The 18453-nt window shown below is 48.9% G+C and overlaps 1 protein-coding gene across 1 annotated transcript in view; it reads left to right on the top strand.

Moving 5' to 3' along the window:
* Positions 1-18453, top strand: part of MYO16 (myosin XVI) — a 437171-nt gene that overhangs the window by 335274 nt on the left and 83444 nt on the right. Inside the window, exon 28 of the mRNA XM_032496671.1 lies at positions 15817-15916. Within this exon, the coding sequence (XP_032352562.1) occupies positions 15817-15916 (100 nt within the window). The remainder of the gene's footprint in view (positions 1-15816; positions 15917-18453) is intronic.

Genomic DNA, 18453 nt, shown 5'->3' with positions numbered 1-18453 from the left:
ATTCTCTGATCACCAGTGCTTTACCCTAGGGAAACCCTAAGACATAAAAAAAAATAATCCTTAAGGTATTTCAAAAATTAATACATAACAAGGATAAAGAGATAGCTTTTTAAAAAGTAACTTTCACTTACATTTCTCATGTGTTATCTCGTAAATATTTATAACCATTACCTGCAAATATTGCTATAACCATTTATCAGACATTTAATAGGTCATTGAATAAGGCTCAAAAATTAGGATTTAAGGAAACACTTTTGGCCTTTACTGTGTGCTATTATCATTCCATTTCAGTGGTCAGAGAAAAAATATATATACACACACACACACATATATATAGCATATACAGTGTTATATATAATATACACTATATATATATTTATATATAACTAGCAATAATTGGTGTTTCAAAAAACAAACAAAAAACCAGAGTAAGACAGGGTTTGAAAGGTATAAGCTGTATGTATATCTTACATTCTCTCTTCAGGATTCCCATACATTATTCATTCATTTAGTTAAAAAAATAAAGTCTTCATGTGAAGCTGCAGATATGTCATTCATTGAAGTATTTAAAATTAAGAAAAGTAGTGATCGCACATGAAACCTAACAAAGTACAACATTCCATGATGGCTGTACTTTATTTTCCTTTAAAGATTATTTTATTTCTTGCCCTTAATCTTACCCAAGTGCCCTCTAAAGACCTGCAAGCTTGAACGCTCAAAGACATCTCTAGAAAAGTTATTCATTGGAGTTAATGCGGAGTTCCTGCAAACTGCCTGAGGTCGGGCTACGTGTTAAGGATGCAAAGATGAGTCTTGCCCAAGCCTGATGTATCTCTCAGTTCAGCTGAGGGAAGAGATGCATGAGACGCAGTGGTACCAGGGTGCTGTCACAGCCTAGAAGTAAAGCCTCTCATCCCGTCAGAAGGAGTGCCTAGAAGATTCTCGAGCGAGCATGAGAAGTAAGCTCATTGCAGGAGGTGATGGAGGAAACCCCAGACTTGGAGTGAGATCTCGGGATCTGACTTGAATAAAGGGAAGGGAGTGAGAAGCACCCTAAAGTGTTTGGGAGGACTTTCTCGTTGCAATAGCACAAATACATCAAGAAAATGAAAGCAGGGAGGAAGGCAGGAACGACGTGTCAGGTGCGAGACTTGGAATGGGTCCTGTGGCTAATAGGCATTAAATGTTTAAAACTCGTGGGAACTGTGGTCAGAAGAGTTTCTGCAGCAGAGGATCAGAAAGGAGGAGCCCAGGTTCTCTGCTGTGAAATTAGTGACCCCCTGAGGGTTCCAGGTGGAAGAAAGACTGTGCAAACTGAGGTGTGAATGAGAGAGTCAAGAACTTTTCAAAGACACAATGAGAAGACAGCCAAGAAGAGAAAAGATGGGTGGGGGGGTGTCAGATCTCCACGGCCTCTAAGGAGCACTGTAGAGAGAGTCACCCTTAATGCTGGCCAGAAACACTCCCGAGAAGGCGTCGGTGAGCAAGACACCGCACTTCCACGCTTCACATGGCAGGTTCCCCGTGAACTTCTGAGTGTCCCGATCTGGGCAGGTGGCAGCTATGACACCGTGAGAGGGTTTTCGGGGGCACCTGAAGTATCTGCAAGAGTCTGGACGAGACGCAGAGGGTGTGAGGACTCCACCGAGGTCGCGGCTCACGCCCCGTCTCCGTTGGTAAGAGACTGCGGCCCTGCAGGCGGCCCGCGCCTTGCCACAGCGGCACGTGTGCGGTGCGCCCCGTAGCAACGCGGGTTTAAGCCTGATCCACTTTGTCATTTTCACTGAAGTTGACCCACTCAGCAGTCCTATTTTTAGATGATGCTTGGATAGCTTAAAAATGGTTTTAAATAAATCAGCCACAGGCTTGTCTTAGCATCACCCAATCTGAAGGTGCGGGAGAAGACACACTTGAAGAAAAATGGGTACTTTAACATTTTTAAAAAACAATCCAATGAATAAGAGGAAAAGAGTGCTCGTGGGTAACAGGTGAGACCCTCCAGGGGCCTGGAGCGGTCTGGAGAAGGAGTGGCCGTCGCCAGTCCCCCGGCGACGCCGGCTCCCTCCGCCCGGGGCGGACGCTGCGAAGGCGACCGGCGCCGCTTCGCTGCTGTGGAGTGGGGTCCCTGCGAACCGGACGGGGACGCCCACCTCCGCTGTGCTGACCAGGCGCCAGTCAGACGAAAGTGGCCAATTCCCCTGGATAGAAGCTAGAGATACAAACAGGAAGTGAATGACTAGGAAATTGTGCTTTCATTTGATCACTAATATGCTGTGTGATGGTACAATCATTAATTTTTATATATTTATATAAAGGGCTGGTCACTGGCAAAACAGTATCCCTGAGTTATTATTAAAATAATATTAAATATTAAATAGCATTATTTAAGTATTTTTGCTTTAAAAGTACATATACTTATATATAAACACTATAAATTTAATTATATTAATATATAAAATAATATTTAAATAACCAAAAACATTTTATTTTTCTCCCACCTCCTCTCATTTCTGCTTTCTTGCCATCCCTCCTTTAGTCATTCAACAATAGCTTGTTGAATGGTTTCAGTATACCAGGTACTGTGGGATAAAAATATGGATGGCATAGAATGTTCTCTGCTCAGGCGCTAGGGACACGGAAGACGGCAGTGGGAGTGAGGAGACAGGAGGATGCAGGCAGCATCTGGACCAGGCAGGGGGGCTTCCCGGGAAAGGGGCTCCCAAGATTTCCCGGGGTACATGACATCGAACCGATTCTTGAAGACCACTTAGTGTTAACCAGAAAAGAAATCAAAGAGCAATTGCCACCCCCCACCCCAAGCACGTGCAGAAGCACAACAGTGAGGGAGAAGGGTGAGCTCAGTAAAAGTCAACGTGCAGAAGCCCGCGATCCTAATGGCCAGGAGATGTTTAACTCAGAGAAGTCAGAGAGGACCGCTTCGTGAAGCCTGTAAACGTCCAGGACCCTGTGCGGAAGGCGGGGAGCCCCTCAACAATGTCGGAGAAATTGTGAGAGTTTGACAAAACTGAGGTGCATGTAGGAGAGGATGGAGTCCAGTCATTGAGAATGAAGTGGTTGAGGCTTCATGGCATGTACTTAACTGAAATGAAGAGAATATAAACTTGATAGATGTTTAGGATGTGAAGTGGTCAGTACGTGCTGATGGACCAGTCTTTCCAGACTTCCAGGTGCCAGGGAGGGAGGTAGATAGAAAGTTGACCACAAATAGGAGCGTATGGGGCAGGAGTGGGGAGTGGAATGGGTTGGTCCGGAGCTGTGCTTGGGACATCCAATCTGCCTGTCCAGGGGCGATTCAGCACATTGGTGTGACGTTCAGGGGAGTGACTGTGGTGTCTTACATACACAAAATTTTTAAAACATTGGTTTATAAGAGATTGTTACAGCCTTGAGTACGTTTGCTGTGACTGGGGAAGACATTCGGGAGAGGCAGGAAGCAAGTGCTACTAAAAAGCACAGACAACGGTTAGCAGGATGGAGGAAATGAAGTGCAGGGTGGAGACCGGGAATGTGTGGGACAGGTGAGAGGCAGACACAGAGGAAGACTGTTTCAGGGAGGGAGATGCCAGGGGGTTCGTATGCCACAGAAAGATCAAGTGATACGAAAACAGAAGCATCAGGGGAAGAAAAAGCCCCGAAATGCAGCCATTGGGTTTGCCTGTATAGATTTGTGAGCCACCTTGACGTATAAAGTTTCCACAGAGTGATGCTCACAAAAATGGAAACTGGATTGCAGAGGCTGGAGAGTGTACTGGGATGAAGATGTGAATTGGATTTGATTATTTCTAGAATGTTAACCCATCCCTTGCTAATTCTCGATCACCCCATCATGCCGTGGTAAAATTCAATTTTCAAAAAGGTAAAATCATGACTGGCATATAGATATAATCTAAGCACACATCAAATATTCTATTCAGCTCCTTATGTAAAGAGGAAAACTAGTCAGATGTTGAAACTAGGTTTTATTCACAGAGACGATCTTCTCTATGGGCAAAATTTATTGGTGCTGCCCTGGCAAACGTCATTTCTGTTACTTTGGACAAAAGTTATCTGCACATTATCAGATTTCTATAGTTTCAGTTCTGTCTCTGCAGAGCTACGAAATTGCTTATTCAAAAGCAATCAAAGATGATACCTCTATAGAATTAGGTAATTCCCAGGGGTCCACTGGATAGCACCCAGCATTCTTGTGAAAGGATACCCAGAGGCAAGACCATATCTTGTCGACCATTGTGTCCAGGACCAAGCAAAGCGCTGTACACCTGTTGGTCTTCGTGGTAATTGTCAAGAGAAGGAGCGTAAGAGCCAGAGACCATGGGAAGCGGAACTTTGCAGCGTGCGCTGTGTCACGGGTGTGTGGTGTGTCAGTGGACGTGAAGAGACAGAGCGTTTTGTGTATTATTAATTCCTTTAGAGTTCTAGTTAGTACTAATTTTAATTATGCCTTTCTTTGAATTAAAACTTTCATTGGAGACATCAGTGCCTGACGGTGGGTGATAATATCCTTAAATTTCCGAGGTGTCTCAAATACCAGCGCTTCTCATGTGGACTTATCCTGTCCAGTCAGTGTTTTCAAATGGTGACAGTAAGTGATCAAGATTAAATATGACAATTACGTGACCATGTTATTTTCCCTCAAAATGCAAGCGTACTTGGGTTCTCATTCTTAATGTTAGTTATCCTTCACTGTTGTCAAACCGTCTCTGTTATATTGTTCAAGGGTACCATATCTGTATTTAAAGTGTCTCCTTGAAGAGAAAGGAAATTAGGTGTTAAGTTTATCATTTTGATCCTGGGTTCTTAAAAATGCACATTGCTTGCCTTTCATGGCTCCAGATGAGAACCCTGTTAACTGATGTTAGAATTTACTACTGCTCATTTTTCACGACTCGACCACCATACAAATGCCAGTTTTGTCTTTGTAAGTCTTAGCTGACTGCATTTCAAAATTAGTACTCTCCATGTGGTGTTTACATACAACGGAATAGTATTCAGCCTTAAAAATGAAGAAAATGGTTTCATTCATGAGAACACGGATGAACCTGGAGGGCATAGCGCTAAGTGAAATAAGCCAGGCACAGAAAGGCAAATGCTGTGTGACCCCACTTACACATGGAATCCAAGGTAGTAAGGAGTCATAGAAGCAGAGAGCAGAATGGTTGCCAGAGGGTGGGCAGAGGGGAGAGCGGGGAGGTGATGGTGAAAGGACACCGAGCCTTGGTTCTGCAAGATGAGTGAGTCCTAGTGGTGCTCCGTACAGAGTTGTGCCTGCACTTAACAGGAGTGTATTGTAATCTTAAAAAATTGCCAAGAGGGTGAATCTTATGTAAGTGCTCCTATTTAAAAAAAAATAAGTGAGTGAAAATGAAGAAGGCAGAGGCAATTTCTGGAGGTGGTAGATTGTGTTTATGGCATTGGCTGTGGTGATGGGGTCCCAGATACACACTTATTTCCACACTGACCCTGTTGGATGCCCTGAATACATACAGCTGCTTGTCAATCACACCTCAATAATGTGTTTTTTAAAAATAATTAATACTTTCCAAAATTAACAAACATCACTGATGTCCTGAACCAATACTGAACCCTAAGTCTTCCCTCAGCTCTTGTCACACACTTTCAAAACAGATGTTCAAAAGAAAGTTTCGTGGCCGTGGAAGTCGTGAGATCTGGCTTCAGTGCTAGGCTGTTCCTCTGGAGACCGTAACAACTTCATTCTCCTTCATGATTTGCTAACCAGTTATAGTAGCAATGATATTCTGAACAGCAGGTTCATATGGTTGGAAGTAGCCCAATGCGGATCTGAAATCGGCATGAACTTATGGAAATAGTAAAATAACTGGCATTAGCCACCAATCTTCATAAACATTTTTAGCCTTTTTCAGGGAGATGAATTGCCTTCTCTGTGTGGTAGGGAGAGCAAACACTAGAAGAACAAGTATCTCCAACAAATAGATCACCCTCACCCTGCCTTGGTTTCCTGTTCCTAGTGAAAGACAGGAGGTCAGACTGACCCTGGTGCACATGTGGTTAAGGAGCAAATTGCTTTAGGAATGGGATAATTTCCCTTAAACCACAGAGCTTAGAGAGGCCTCCTATTTAGGCTTAAACAACAAATGAACATCTGTTCTTTTCAGTCGAAGGAAACAAGCTGTTCTTGTACCTGATAGAGCCAGGCTGTGGCTCAGCCAGGACACTCCGCAGAGCGCCGCGCAGGAGGGACCACGGCGGCTCAAGCGTCCGCACCGCTGGTGCTCGGCATCCTCCCCGGCGCACGCGGCGTGGTCGGGGAGCGGCGGCCCCGGGTCCTTTGCCTGCACTGGATGTTTCATCTCCATCACAGATTCTGTCCTCCCAGAGGGCCTGGTTCTAGATGTCCCCCACAGTAGATGGCTCTCGAGTGCTGTGCGTGCACAGAAGGGGCTCCTAGGTGGAAAAATATCCCAGGGCCGTATTAGAAGCAAGTCCAAACCCGGCCAAGGCAAAGGTCACCTGCTGAAGAGGCTGCCCTGGAAGTGGAATTCCACGCGTCCTTCACACCAGGACGCGCGTGTTGGGGGTTTCACTTCCCTCCATTCACTCAGTAAATAGAATGGTGCGACCTGTGCAATTAAAATGCAGCGGAGGGGCGGGCCGATGTGAGAGCACTTGAGAGCATTGTCGTGGAAATTCTGGGCAGGTGCTCTGAATTCATTTTTTATTGGCTTCGTGGTACTGGCGAATCCCAGGAGTGGAAGTACGATTTTGCATTCTTTTTTATTGTTTAGCTCCATATTGTCTGGGATAAGAGCCTCTGGCTTAATTACGTGAAGTGCGTGAATGAAGGCCGCAGGATTAAGGCCGCGTCTCCGCGTGGCCTGCTTTGCCGCGGGCAGCGGAGCGAGATGCTGTCGCGGAAGCAGCTGCGGGGCAAGTGGGCACGTTCCCGTCGTGGTCCTTCGTACCCGGCCGTCCCCACGGTGCAGCCAGTTGGCACATTAGCAGTGGGCCCCCAAGAACGCCCCACACCTTCAGTAGAACCCTCACAAAAACCATCCCGGGGATTTTCAGATGAAGGGTACAGAAGGGGCTTCTCCGGGGCCTGGCAGCCGGCTCAGGAACTGGGTCCAGAACCCCGCTCAGTCTACCGTATCACCGCCTTTCTCTCACCTTTGGGTCTCCACCAGCAGCGATGTGAAAGCCAGACACTGAGTTTGAATTTGGGGTGCTGTGTTTTAGAATCTTCACAGATAAATGCCTAATAAATGTAACCGTGATTACATTAAAATAGTAACATAGTAACATTGTTAAAATAATAGTAACAAAAGCAACACCTCCCCAGCATAGTGAGAGAGACACAGAGACAGGGATATAGAGACAGGGACACAGAGACAGGGACAGAGAGGAGGGAGTGTAACCCTGATGGGAAAGACGGAATTTCAGGCAGTAGCCTGGAGCCTTGCTCGTCCCACCTCCTGTCTTATTAATGTTTCTCATTTATACGTTATTCCATATTCTGATGGCTGCCTTTGTCCTTTCAAGCTCAGAAACAAAAGGGGCAAGTGCCAGGTTTTTTCCCATCTCCCAAATTTAGTAGAAGCCACATGAGACTTGCAGTTTCGCCACCTGGATTAGGATCCTAGCTCGCTATAAACTGACTTTTTGAAGTCATCCTGTAACTCCTGTGCAGGTGGTTCTGGGGTTGCTGGGAGAGTTCAGGAATGATGTGGAATGACCTGGCATCATAACCTGACATTCACAGGTACCCGATACCTCTTCCTTGGGGTCCCCCTCCCTCCCTCCATCTCTCCCCCCCTTGCCCTGCCTCCTCCTGCCCCATTGTGAACTCTGGAGAATTGCGCATGGAAGTCAGGGAAGACCCTCACTGTGCTGGTCACCCAGCCCCCCAACCCCGACAGCACCGTCAGGGGCATGCAGCTGCAGGGTGACGTCAGTGGGGCAGCTCTTCTGCCCTGTCCCCCGACTCTTCCCAAGGACCCTGTTCCTGGGGGCTCTTGAGCTGGGAAGCCCATGGGAAAGTGAAGCGCCACAGTGTCTTTGAATGGTCTGCTCTTTTTCTAAAGGTGACAGCAGCCTGTTTACCACAATTTGGAAAGTGAGGGGAACTCAGTCTTGCCTGGTGGACTGAGCAGTGGGTCAGGGACTGTCATGGTGTTCACGTGAAGACTTTTCTCCCCTCGGCAGAGTCACACGCAGATCCCGATGAGACTGAGGAGCTGAATGTTGGTCCCAGTAGATGTGAAAATAAACTCAAGACCAAATTCCAGGTCTGAACACTCCAGGAGACACTAAAGCCACTGCAAAACATAGCTAACATTCCCCTCCCATTCTTCCTGTAAATGTCCAGGGGGAGGTCGTGGGGACTGGAGAACAGAGGTGGTGAACCCCCTGGAAACGGTATCAGGCTGACGAGCTCCAAGCAGAGGGTCCAGCAGGTACAAGGCAGGTGGGGAGGGCGGAAGCGGTTTGACTGGCCGGATGCGGAGGACTGGTGGGGAGCTGGTGGGAGACGGGGGGGGGGGGGCGGTGGGCAGGTACGCGTGGTAAAGCTCTGTGTGGGGTGGGGGCAGCTTGGGTTTTATTCTGCAGTGTGAGCCTGGGGGAGGCCCCGCAGAGCCCACCCACCACCGGCAGACGGCGCGGGGGCTGACACCTGGACAGACCCGCCAGCCTAGGTGGGACGTCCAAACCTTAGAGTTATGGAAGGAGAGAAAGAATGGGCACGCTTAGAGAACACAATAGATTTGGGGGTGAATAAGATGATTTTTTGACAATTTTATCTCTTTCCTTTCACATCCTTCCCTTTAAGAGGAAACAGAAGTGATCTTCTTTCATTGAGAAGCACTTCTGCAAATCCTCCCCCGGTCTCATTTCCCCTCACGCCCTGCCCACCCCACGGTGAAATCGGTTCCCTTCCTCTCCAAGCCCACTTGTGCTCCTTTTCCTGCATCCCTCACTGTTTCCGTGATGTATGTCAGTCCCGTTGCTAGGCAGCTGTTACGCTCAGCCCACCACTCAGCGCTCTGAATGCTGGAAATTAGCCCCAGAGAGCTAGAAAATCACGCCTCGCACCTGCACTGCATTTGCTGTGAGCGCAGGAACATGAGGGCGCGGTGACAATCTGGGCAAGCTTCTAGAACCGTGAAACGCATCCCTGTTTAACCGTGGCCCGACGGCTGCGTGTGTGGCCAGCATGTCGGAAAGAGAGACCATGCAGGACCCTACCAAGGCCGTGGGTCCAGAAGAAGCGGCGCCCTCGTCCTGTGAGAGCTGAGCATCCGCAGGACAAGGTCACCCAGAGGAAAACAGAAACGCACAAAAACAAGCACGAACAGAATGTAGGACCTGCGTGCGTCTGCAGGCCGGCCTATGGAGTCTGTGCGTTCTTCCTTGCCTCTGGAAAGCAAAGCATCCCAGAACTTGGCTTGACTCCACTTGGCCCTCAAGCCCTTGACCTCTCCTTTTACGTGTGTCCTGAAGCACCAGACCCAGTCCTTGCGCTTCTCCACCATCTGCTAATGTGTCAATGCCACAGGATTCCGGTTTCTTCTGGGCATTGTCTAGAGTCCCCAGTCACAACTCCAGCAGCCCCTTCCCTGTGCGACACACTTCAACCCATCCACACTACCTACCACACCTCCAGCCCTGCCTTCTCTGGCTGCTCGGAAATCGCACAGTCCCAGCCCCGCCTGTCCGCCCCCCTCACCTGCCGTCTCCCTCCACCATCCTCCCTCCACTGAGAGCTCCCTGGCGCCCCACCGTCTTCCTCATGTGGATGATCCAGGCCTTCCTCAAGGATAAGGAGGTTCTCGGTTCTCCTCCAACATTCTTTTGTTGTCCTCAACTAAGTGATCAAAATACGTCCATAATAAGACAAATACCAATCCCATGAGCTCTTGAAATAAGGAAACCACGTCTTTTCTAAGGTATAATTTTGGCCAAGAAATGTCATGTTGTATGTTTGATCATACGCAGTGAAATCAGAATTCATTGGTGACCAGTGCATTTCTTAGCAGAGTATATTTTTTTTTTGCAGCACTTAAAAAAATTATTTATTGGAGTATAGTTAGTTTACAGTGTCATGTCAATTTCTGGTTTACAGCATAGTGATTCAGATTTATATATATATTCCTTTTCATGTTCTTTTTCATTATAAGTTACTGTAACACATCGAATACAGGTCCATGTGCTGTACAGTATAAACTTGTTGTTTACTATTTTTATATACAGTAGTTAGTATCTGCAAATCTCGAACTCCCAATTTTAACAGAGTATCTTGCTTGTAATAGGTCCTCAAAGAATATTTGCTGAACAGAATTGAATTTTAAGGGGTTACGGGACTAAAACTTTCACAGCAGAATTTTCCTTGAGAATGAAGGAAATATTCAGCAAACAGAAGCAATTTCAGAGACACCTGAGTTTCTTAAGCATTAGCTTGATACACACACCCTGCATCTTCTTAAGGCGATGACTACAATTTCGTGACAGTCAGTTGACTCACTGCAGTGTTTACCCTGATGTCTACGGTCACTGCATAAGCTCTTTTTTTTTTATGTCTAGGACCACAAAGATCTTCTTAAAACTAGATGGAAGAACCGCCTTAGACAAGAGAAATGCTGATTTCAGCTCTTTCCTTAGGTTTTGCGTTACATTTCTTAATTGTTAGCATTTCTCTGCTACCTCAGCGTCAATCTGTTCCTCTTAGAATACAGGGACCCCAAAATGAAAATGAGCAGTGGTGTGGTTCTGCCCCTTAGAATTTTGTAAAGTATGGTCATGTCCTTTATCATTTCACTGTCATCTTCTCAATCCTGTGAGTCCATGGGGAGTCGGCGTCCTTGAATCCTTGATGGGGAAGCAGAACTTGACGAGCGGGGTGTGTGCACCGAGGTTTTCAGTAGCTGCGGTAGAGCCTGCTGTGGAAGCCCACGCTTACGCGTCGGCAGTTCAGGATGGAGGCTGGCGGGGGGGGGGGGGGAGGCTGGAAGCTGTCAGAGACACGTTCACAAGGCAAATGGAGCATCCAGCCCGGGTTTCAGTTTCAGCCCCAAGAGAACGCCGAGCGTTCAGCCCTGCGACGGTAAGAGACCCAGTTTCCTGAACGGTCAGCACGTCCTGTCCGGTCAGGCAGGCGGATGCGACGCAGAAGAAGCTGACCGCCGCCGAGCTGCTGGCCCAGGGAGGCAGGGAGCCGGGTTCGGGGCTGTCGGCTGGCGTTGGGCCCACTCCTCTTTGAGGAGTTTCTCTGTGCCTCCTCCTTTTCGGTTCTCCTCAGTGGCACTGATGGCTTCCGCTTGTTTACGCGGCATTGGTCCCGGGAAATCACTAAGCTTCCCAGTCTGCTCCAGCTCAGTGAGTGTCAGCTCATCCTCCTGCCTCCTGGGCCTAAGAACTTGGGGTCGTCCTCTCTTCTCCTCACATACACATCCCGGCGTCTGTTGGGTCTGCCTCCAGTCTGGACAGAGTTCAGCCAGTTCCTGCCACTCCCATGGCCTCCCTCCGGGGCTGTGGGTGGGGTCTCCAGATAGCCCCCTCGCAGCCTGGCAGCTCCGACGATTCTGTGAATGTCGTGATGTGACTTGTCTATTCAAACCCTCAGTCCCTCTCCAGGACTCTCAGAGTCACAGCCAAAGTCACTGGAGTCGCCTGCGGGACCCCTGTCCTCACTCCGTGTGGCTGCTTTGTGGATCCGACTCCTCCACCTTCCCTCTCACCTGCCTGCCGACCGCACTTGCCGCTCCCTGCCCCCAGCAGGCATGCGATGCCCCACCCCGGGCTTCTGCACCTGCTGTGCCCTCGGTTCTGAGCCCTGTTCCCCAGAGAGCACCACCTCCCTTTCCTCCCCAGCTGACACCCGCCGGCCCCAAAACCTTGCCTGCTCTGTGTGTCTCCCTCTCTCTCCTCATATCTGACATCCCTCCTCATCTACGTGTCTGTCTGTCTCCATCCTAGGCTATAAGGACCTTAGTCTGTTTCATTCCTCCCACATTCCCGGTGGATATTTTGTGCTCAGTCAGCATGAGTTGATGGATGGAATGAGCCCGAATGAATGAGCCACAGGACCTTGATTCTGGACGTGGACTGGATCCCAGTCATGCCCGTCATCCAAACCAGGATGAGACAAGAGTGGGTCCGCTGGAGGAGTTAACACTGACTTCTTACCATCGGCTGGCTGATCTGGGACGCAGAGCAGGTGTCAGCCTGGTGTAGGGACCTCCAGTGGGCCAAGGTGGCCTCCTCTTGGACCATGGAGGCCAGGAGGGTGGACTCCAGTCCCACCCGTGCTCGGGACGTACGTGCAGCGCAGGGCTCAGGCTGGTTACCACCGTGAAGTTTCAGTGCGGTCGTGTGTCAGTGCAGTGATAGACCAGTGACACCGCGGATAGATGCCACTCACATCACCAAAGGCAGATGTTTTTAATTACACTGAGACAGAGTACCTTGCCTTGCCTGAGATGACGTTTTTGTCTTTTCAGTTGAAATGTCAGAATTATACCATTTTAGGTGTCAAAAGAACAATATAAAATGGGGGGGGGGAGCCCCAAGCGTTCAGATTTTTATTCTGACTTGTTAATGCCGTATTCAGATACTTGAATTATGTCAGCTCAGTTCTCAGTGATAATTAGCCAAGTTACAGAATGAGACAATTATAAAAGAATAAAGAGATCATTTGAGTGATTTCACTTCATTGTGTGACTCTGGGCAAATGGTAGAAACGCGTTGATTTTCCTGACTGCCTGAATGAGCCTGTGTCATTATGAGTTCTGGTTCGCTGCTGAGGAGGGGCCCAGTCACCCAGAGGTCAGGGCCCGAGCGGTGTCCTCTCTGCCTGTCCCGTCTGCCAGGGGTGACCGTCGGGTTTGCCGTGTCGGTCTTTCACGCCGTCTCATCCTGTTTTCACTCTGGAGCCACGTGGGGCCGGGGGCTCCCTCCATCCTGCCTGAGACTGCCGCAGTGCTGCTGGAGATTTTGCCCTGGAGTCGGGTGGCTCCGGGTTCGAGTCCAGCTCAACCACTGCAGCCGTCCGTGTCAGGCTCCTAGGGCTGCCCTCACGAGGCACCCCAAACTGGGGGAACTTCCAGCAAAGGAAACGGGCTCTCTCACAGTTCTGGAGGCCAGAAATCCAAAATCAGGGTGTCACCAGGGCCGCGCCCCTCTGAGGCTGGGTGGGACCCTGCCTGGCCTCTTTCCGGCTTCCGGTGGTGGCCAGCGATCCGTGCACCTGGGTCACTCCTATCTCTGCACCTGCATCTCTCCAGTCTCTGCCTCCCCATGTGTCTCTGTCTGTATGTGGCGTTTCCTCTTCTTATAAGGACACTTGTCCTGCTGGTTTGGGGTCCACCCTAATGACCACATCTTAACTGCATTACATCTTCCAGGACTCTGTTTCCAAACAGGGACACACTCACTTATGCGCTGGGGTAGAGACGCAGTTCCACATCATCTGTGTGTGAACTTGGGCAGGTGACTTCACTTCTTTGACCACCAGCTCTCTCACTATCAGAAGATGATCCTCCGGACCCCCTGCATCCTCCAGGAATGATGCAACGTGACCTATGAAAATACCCTTGCCCTCATTCAGTGCTCAGGAGATGTCACCCCATCCTCCACTCCCCCAGCCCAGTTCTCGGCCTTTCAGCATTTTATCACACTTCCCTATACACAGGCAAGCTAGCAGATGCAAAGGTGGCCCTGTGTCCTTGGGAACCTCACACACTCTGAGGACGGATACGAATTAAACTCATGTTCTTAATGCAGCATCTGATTTGTGTCCTGTCCTGAGAAGCACGCCGGGGCAGGACTGAGAGGGGAGAATTACCCGCCAGGTGTCTTGCCAAGGGCCTTGTGGGAAATTTGCTGTGGAGTTGGAAGCTGAAGCTGGGTTTGGATCCCCAGTCCAGTTTCCTTCTAATTCAGACACATTGTGCAGTTACCAGTTACTGCCATGGAACCACTCCGACATTATAGCATGTCATCCTGGTTTGCCCAGTGACGCTCCGATGTGAAGCACCAGCATCTCCTTGGGGTGCTCATAAGCTTTCAGGTGGTCCCTCCACTGCCCTCGGCACACCTTACTCCTAGTTCTCATCCACATGCACACTCCATTATACCCTCTTCCTCTGCTCTGTTCCACCCTGGAAATACCCCTTTTCCTCTGCAGCAACCACAGTAGGACCAGTAAAAAAAAAAAACAAATAAAACAGATGCCAACTTCAGTGCCTGCTGGGTAGAAAACCACATTCTTGCCTTTTATCAAAAAAAAAAAAAAAAAAACAAATCACTGAACACTTCCATCATCCGCAGATCGTTTCAGACCATTCCGTGTAATCAAAATGACAAACAAGGGTTTTCACAGCCTTGCCTCTGGCACGACAATTTCACGTTCTGCCTCCGGAGCTGACCTATTTTTACTCCTTCCTGCACCCTGACCTGATACACAAGCAAAAATCTGTGTATGAGAAGGAAGGGAGGTTGCTGATGCTGGTGTATTTATTTTGTCCAACTCACAGCTGGTGAGATTCTGACAATTCTCAAACCAGGACAGATAACAGAGTGAGTTTTCGGTGGCGATACTAAAAGGATTTTAGAGAAGGAATGAGTGTCTACTGCTGAAAAAGTCAAATGAATCTATTTTCTCAGTATTTATGGGACATGCCAGACCCACGGTTCCCGCTGCACTGCCCTGTGCTGGGCACCTCATTTCACCACTGCCCTTGTAGAAATGAAGGAGCGGTGTGTCCGCGGGGGACGCGCCCGTCCTCCCAGCGCCCGGTGGACAGAGAGTGGAGGCAACACACCTCCTTCCTTAGTGGCCCTCGGGAAATGAAGGACTCGTTTTAGAAGATGCCAGGTTTGCTGCAACAATCTTAGATGAAAAGCTGAGACATTTTCCAGAAAATAACAGAAAACTTAGGTGATTTAATTTTTGGCACTGAGTTCCCAGGGCAGCCCAGAGTGAGGAACATAAACACACAGTGCAACCAGATGCAGCAACCCAGCGCTTCCTCCTTTCTCCTGTCTCTCTCCTCCCCCTCCTCCTCCTCCCCCCTTCTCCTCCCCCTCCTTTTTACTCTCCTCCCCCTCCCCCTCCTCCTTCCTCTAACGCAGTTTTGCTTACATGTCAGGTTAGATGCCCTAAGTGCAAAGGGAAATTTCACAAAGATTTTTTTAATGGGTCACAGAATTTTGAAAGGCATTTTTTTAGAAACCTTTGCATAGCCATGAATTTCAGTCAGGGAGTGAAATGTAATTATTCAGAGGAACCTTCCCAAAACTAGAATGTCCTACTGAAAGATTTAAAATACTCAAAATCTACTCTGTAGGGGAGGAGCTACTCTGTCTCCCACCGACACACCCTCGTGAGTGTTTGGGGTACTCCTTTACTGCGGATTCTAACTACGTCTAGACTCACTCTCAAACGCTAATAAAGAATGTGGGAACACCTTAAAAGGTGTGGTTCAAGAGTATTCTAAAAATTTAAATGAAAACTAATTGGTTTTCCTTCTCTTCAAACTTTCTTTCGATAATTTGCTTCACTCTGTGGTCACACTAAGCACACATGAAGGGACTGAAAAATATACTGGACTCCCTTTTGAAATCATTTTCCATGTGAGGCGTAAGGGCTGCCTCACAGCTGTCCAGTGTGAACCGCACAATGAACGGAGTTTGGGGGGCTCACGGGGCACGGTCAACAGGGGAGAGAACTGAAGAGACAGGGTAACAAAGGCAGCCCTGTTGAAGAGAATCATTTTCTTGGCCGGTCCAGTCACTGCTTTCCTGTCCCCGCGCTCTCTGCAGGTATAAGCCGGTGGCCGAGACCCTCCCAGGCGCCGAGATGCTGTCCCCCGAGGAGAGATGCCGACTCGCCCTCCAGCGGTGCAGGTTACAAGGCTGGCAGGTTGGTGACCCCCGAGCTCCTCCCAGAGCAGTTTAGGGTTTTCTGTGTGTGGCCTGAGTCATCGCAGGGAACCAGCAGTCTCACCCAAAAAAACCGATCGCTCTAATGTGTTTGGCAAGGCGAGGCGCTCATGCACTCCTGGTAACACAGCAGTCCTTCTGATTAGCCGGTCTCAGCAGCAAACACAGGGACCCAGGGGCTCTGTTTAGGGCGGGGGGTTCTAAAGCGCCCTCCGTTTGCCCCCATCTCAGACCCCCACGATGACACTGAGGCTTTCTGGAGTGTCTCAAAGGTAGCGGAAGTCAGAGGAGTCAAGTCAGGGGACCGAGCCTTGGTTTCTTGGCTCTTCTGGGAGTCCCCCAAGTGTTCTTTAAGACCCGGGCCTCCCAGGCACCCCAAGTCCTGTTTGGGCTCCTTTGTCCTGTTTCTCTTTGCCCTGCTTCTCACCCACCACGCACTGGAAGTGTCACTGCCCCTCCAACCTCCGTCAATGGCCAGAGCTCCCTAACTGTAAATGTCTGACTGCGATCCGTCACCCTTGTGGCTGGCGGGGTCGCCAGGCTTCCAGGAGGACGGAGTCACAGGAGACTGATTAGCCAGGGACGCCTCCCTGGAAACACGAGGGCTCAGGCAGTCTGGACTTGGTTTAATCCCTTAAGAACCTAGAATGCCGGCGTGACCAGTGTGAGGAAGGGGAATTTGAAACGTAAAAGAACCAAGAAGGAAACGTCAGCACAGCCTGGGAAACGGACGACCGTCCACAACACGAGACATCACTGGAAGCTTCGAGCTCTGGAGCATCTGAAAGCACACAGGTGGTGAAGAGCATGGTGCTCATGGCTTTGGCAAAGCGTCACAGTTACTAGAAAGCAGACATAAATCCCAGTTTTTTAAAACGTAATAATGAGACGGCATCTACAAGTGAAAAGGTTGGTAACTGACGAGGCCAAAAACAAGTGCCTCACTTCAGACATGACGTCAGCAGGAGGTCTGAATTACCTACGTGTCTGAAAGTGGTCCAGGGGAGGCAGAGCACGGGGAGTATCCGGAGTGGCACTGGCGCCCGCATCCGTCTATGACGAGGAACTAAGAACCTAGAATTTTAGCATCAATGAGTCATGGTTTAATTGTCTGTGCCGCCCAGTCTCTGCCTTTATTATCTTTTCCCTTGTTCTTTCCTTTTTTTTTTTTAAACTAATAATGGAGTTGAACTTTAAATAGCGGTCTGAAGGAGGGCGCTTACAGTCTGTAACAGTCATGGATGCACATCCGTGCCAAAGGACTGGATAAAAAAGGAGGAGGAAGGAGGAATCACTAGCAGAGGATGATGTCAGCGCACTGCTCTGGAGTCGGTGGCATAGGACGTGGGGTTCTAGAACGGAGTTGTTCGACAAGCCGTAGGCAGCTGAAGTCATTTCAACTGAGTCACTGTCGGAACTTTTAAGTCAGTATTCGAAGAGTTGTGGTTTGTGAATATATGTAACACTAAGATTTTCTCACTGCATTTTCTTCTTTAGAAAATACTCACAGACAAGAAAGATTTATTAAACGTTGAGAAGGAAGCTTGAGTTGTCGAGGAAAAGTGAGGGGCTCTGGAACAGTTATTCCACTAAAAGAATGCCAGGCAGTAGCCACAGTGCCTGGCCGCCCGTCAGTCCCCCGACTCACCTGTGCGGGGTGCGGGGTCAGACGTGGGGGGGCTGGGAGGCAAAGCAGTGCACCCACAGCTGCCATGCCGCCCGCGTGCCTGCGTGCGCGAGGTCCCTTGAAGCTGCAGCTGAGGACGGTGTTACACTGAAACACACATGGGGACTGAAAAAGTGCATCAAAATAAGAATTGGGGAAGAGCTCCCATTTCATTACACTAGTTCATTTTCCCTCCCTTTTTACCTCCCCAAAGGAGGCCAAAAATACGAGACAAAGTGAAAGAAAAGAAAAGTATTCATTTTGATGATAGTGTTTGCTTACACGATCGGTACTGAGTAGTCAGGAAAACCTGCTTTCTCCAGCTTCTTTCTTCAGCTTCTTCAAGATGAAACCTTTCATGTCCTTTATGCTATAAGACAAATCATTGGCTTCATGGAAATACAGCTTATTCATATTTCACTTTTGTGCTAGTCAGACGGCAAATGAATTTTTAAAAAACCATGTATTTCTGACCCAGAAAAGCCAGATTCCTTTGTTTCAAAAGCAAAGCAACTCTGTGAAATGGGTTGAAAGTTGTAGGAAGAGTTGCCACCCCTCCTGTGGGAGGGTCCTCAGCACAAGGAGGAGATGGGGGCTATGTGAAGCAGGAGCAAGGTCCTGGTGGATGGTCCTCCGAGGCGCAGCGTGGTTCTCAGACTGCCAAGAGACACAACGCACGTTTCTGTGAAGCAGCCAGTGTTCATCCTTCGACTCTGAATGGTTCGCACAAGATGGACTGGAATTCTTTTCCATAGTTTTTAGGAGCCTTGCCAGAACCTACAGTGCTGGAGTCACCTTTTGCTGCGTGAATCTGCATAGATTGTTAGCTAGAAATTCAGTTCCCTTTCCTA

Source organism: Camelus ferus, chromosome 14 (assembly GCF_009834535.1).
Source record: "Camelus ferus isolate YT-003-E chromosome 14, BCGSAC_Cfer_1.0, whole genome shotgun sequence".
Classification (NCBI taxonomy): Eukaryota; Metazoa; Chordata; class Mammalia; order Artiodactyla; family Camelidae; genus Camelus; species Camelus ferus.
The sequence above is the reverse complement of the archived record's forward strand: the minus strand, read 5'-3'. Positions and strand labels throughout refer to the sequence as shown.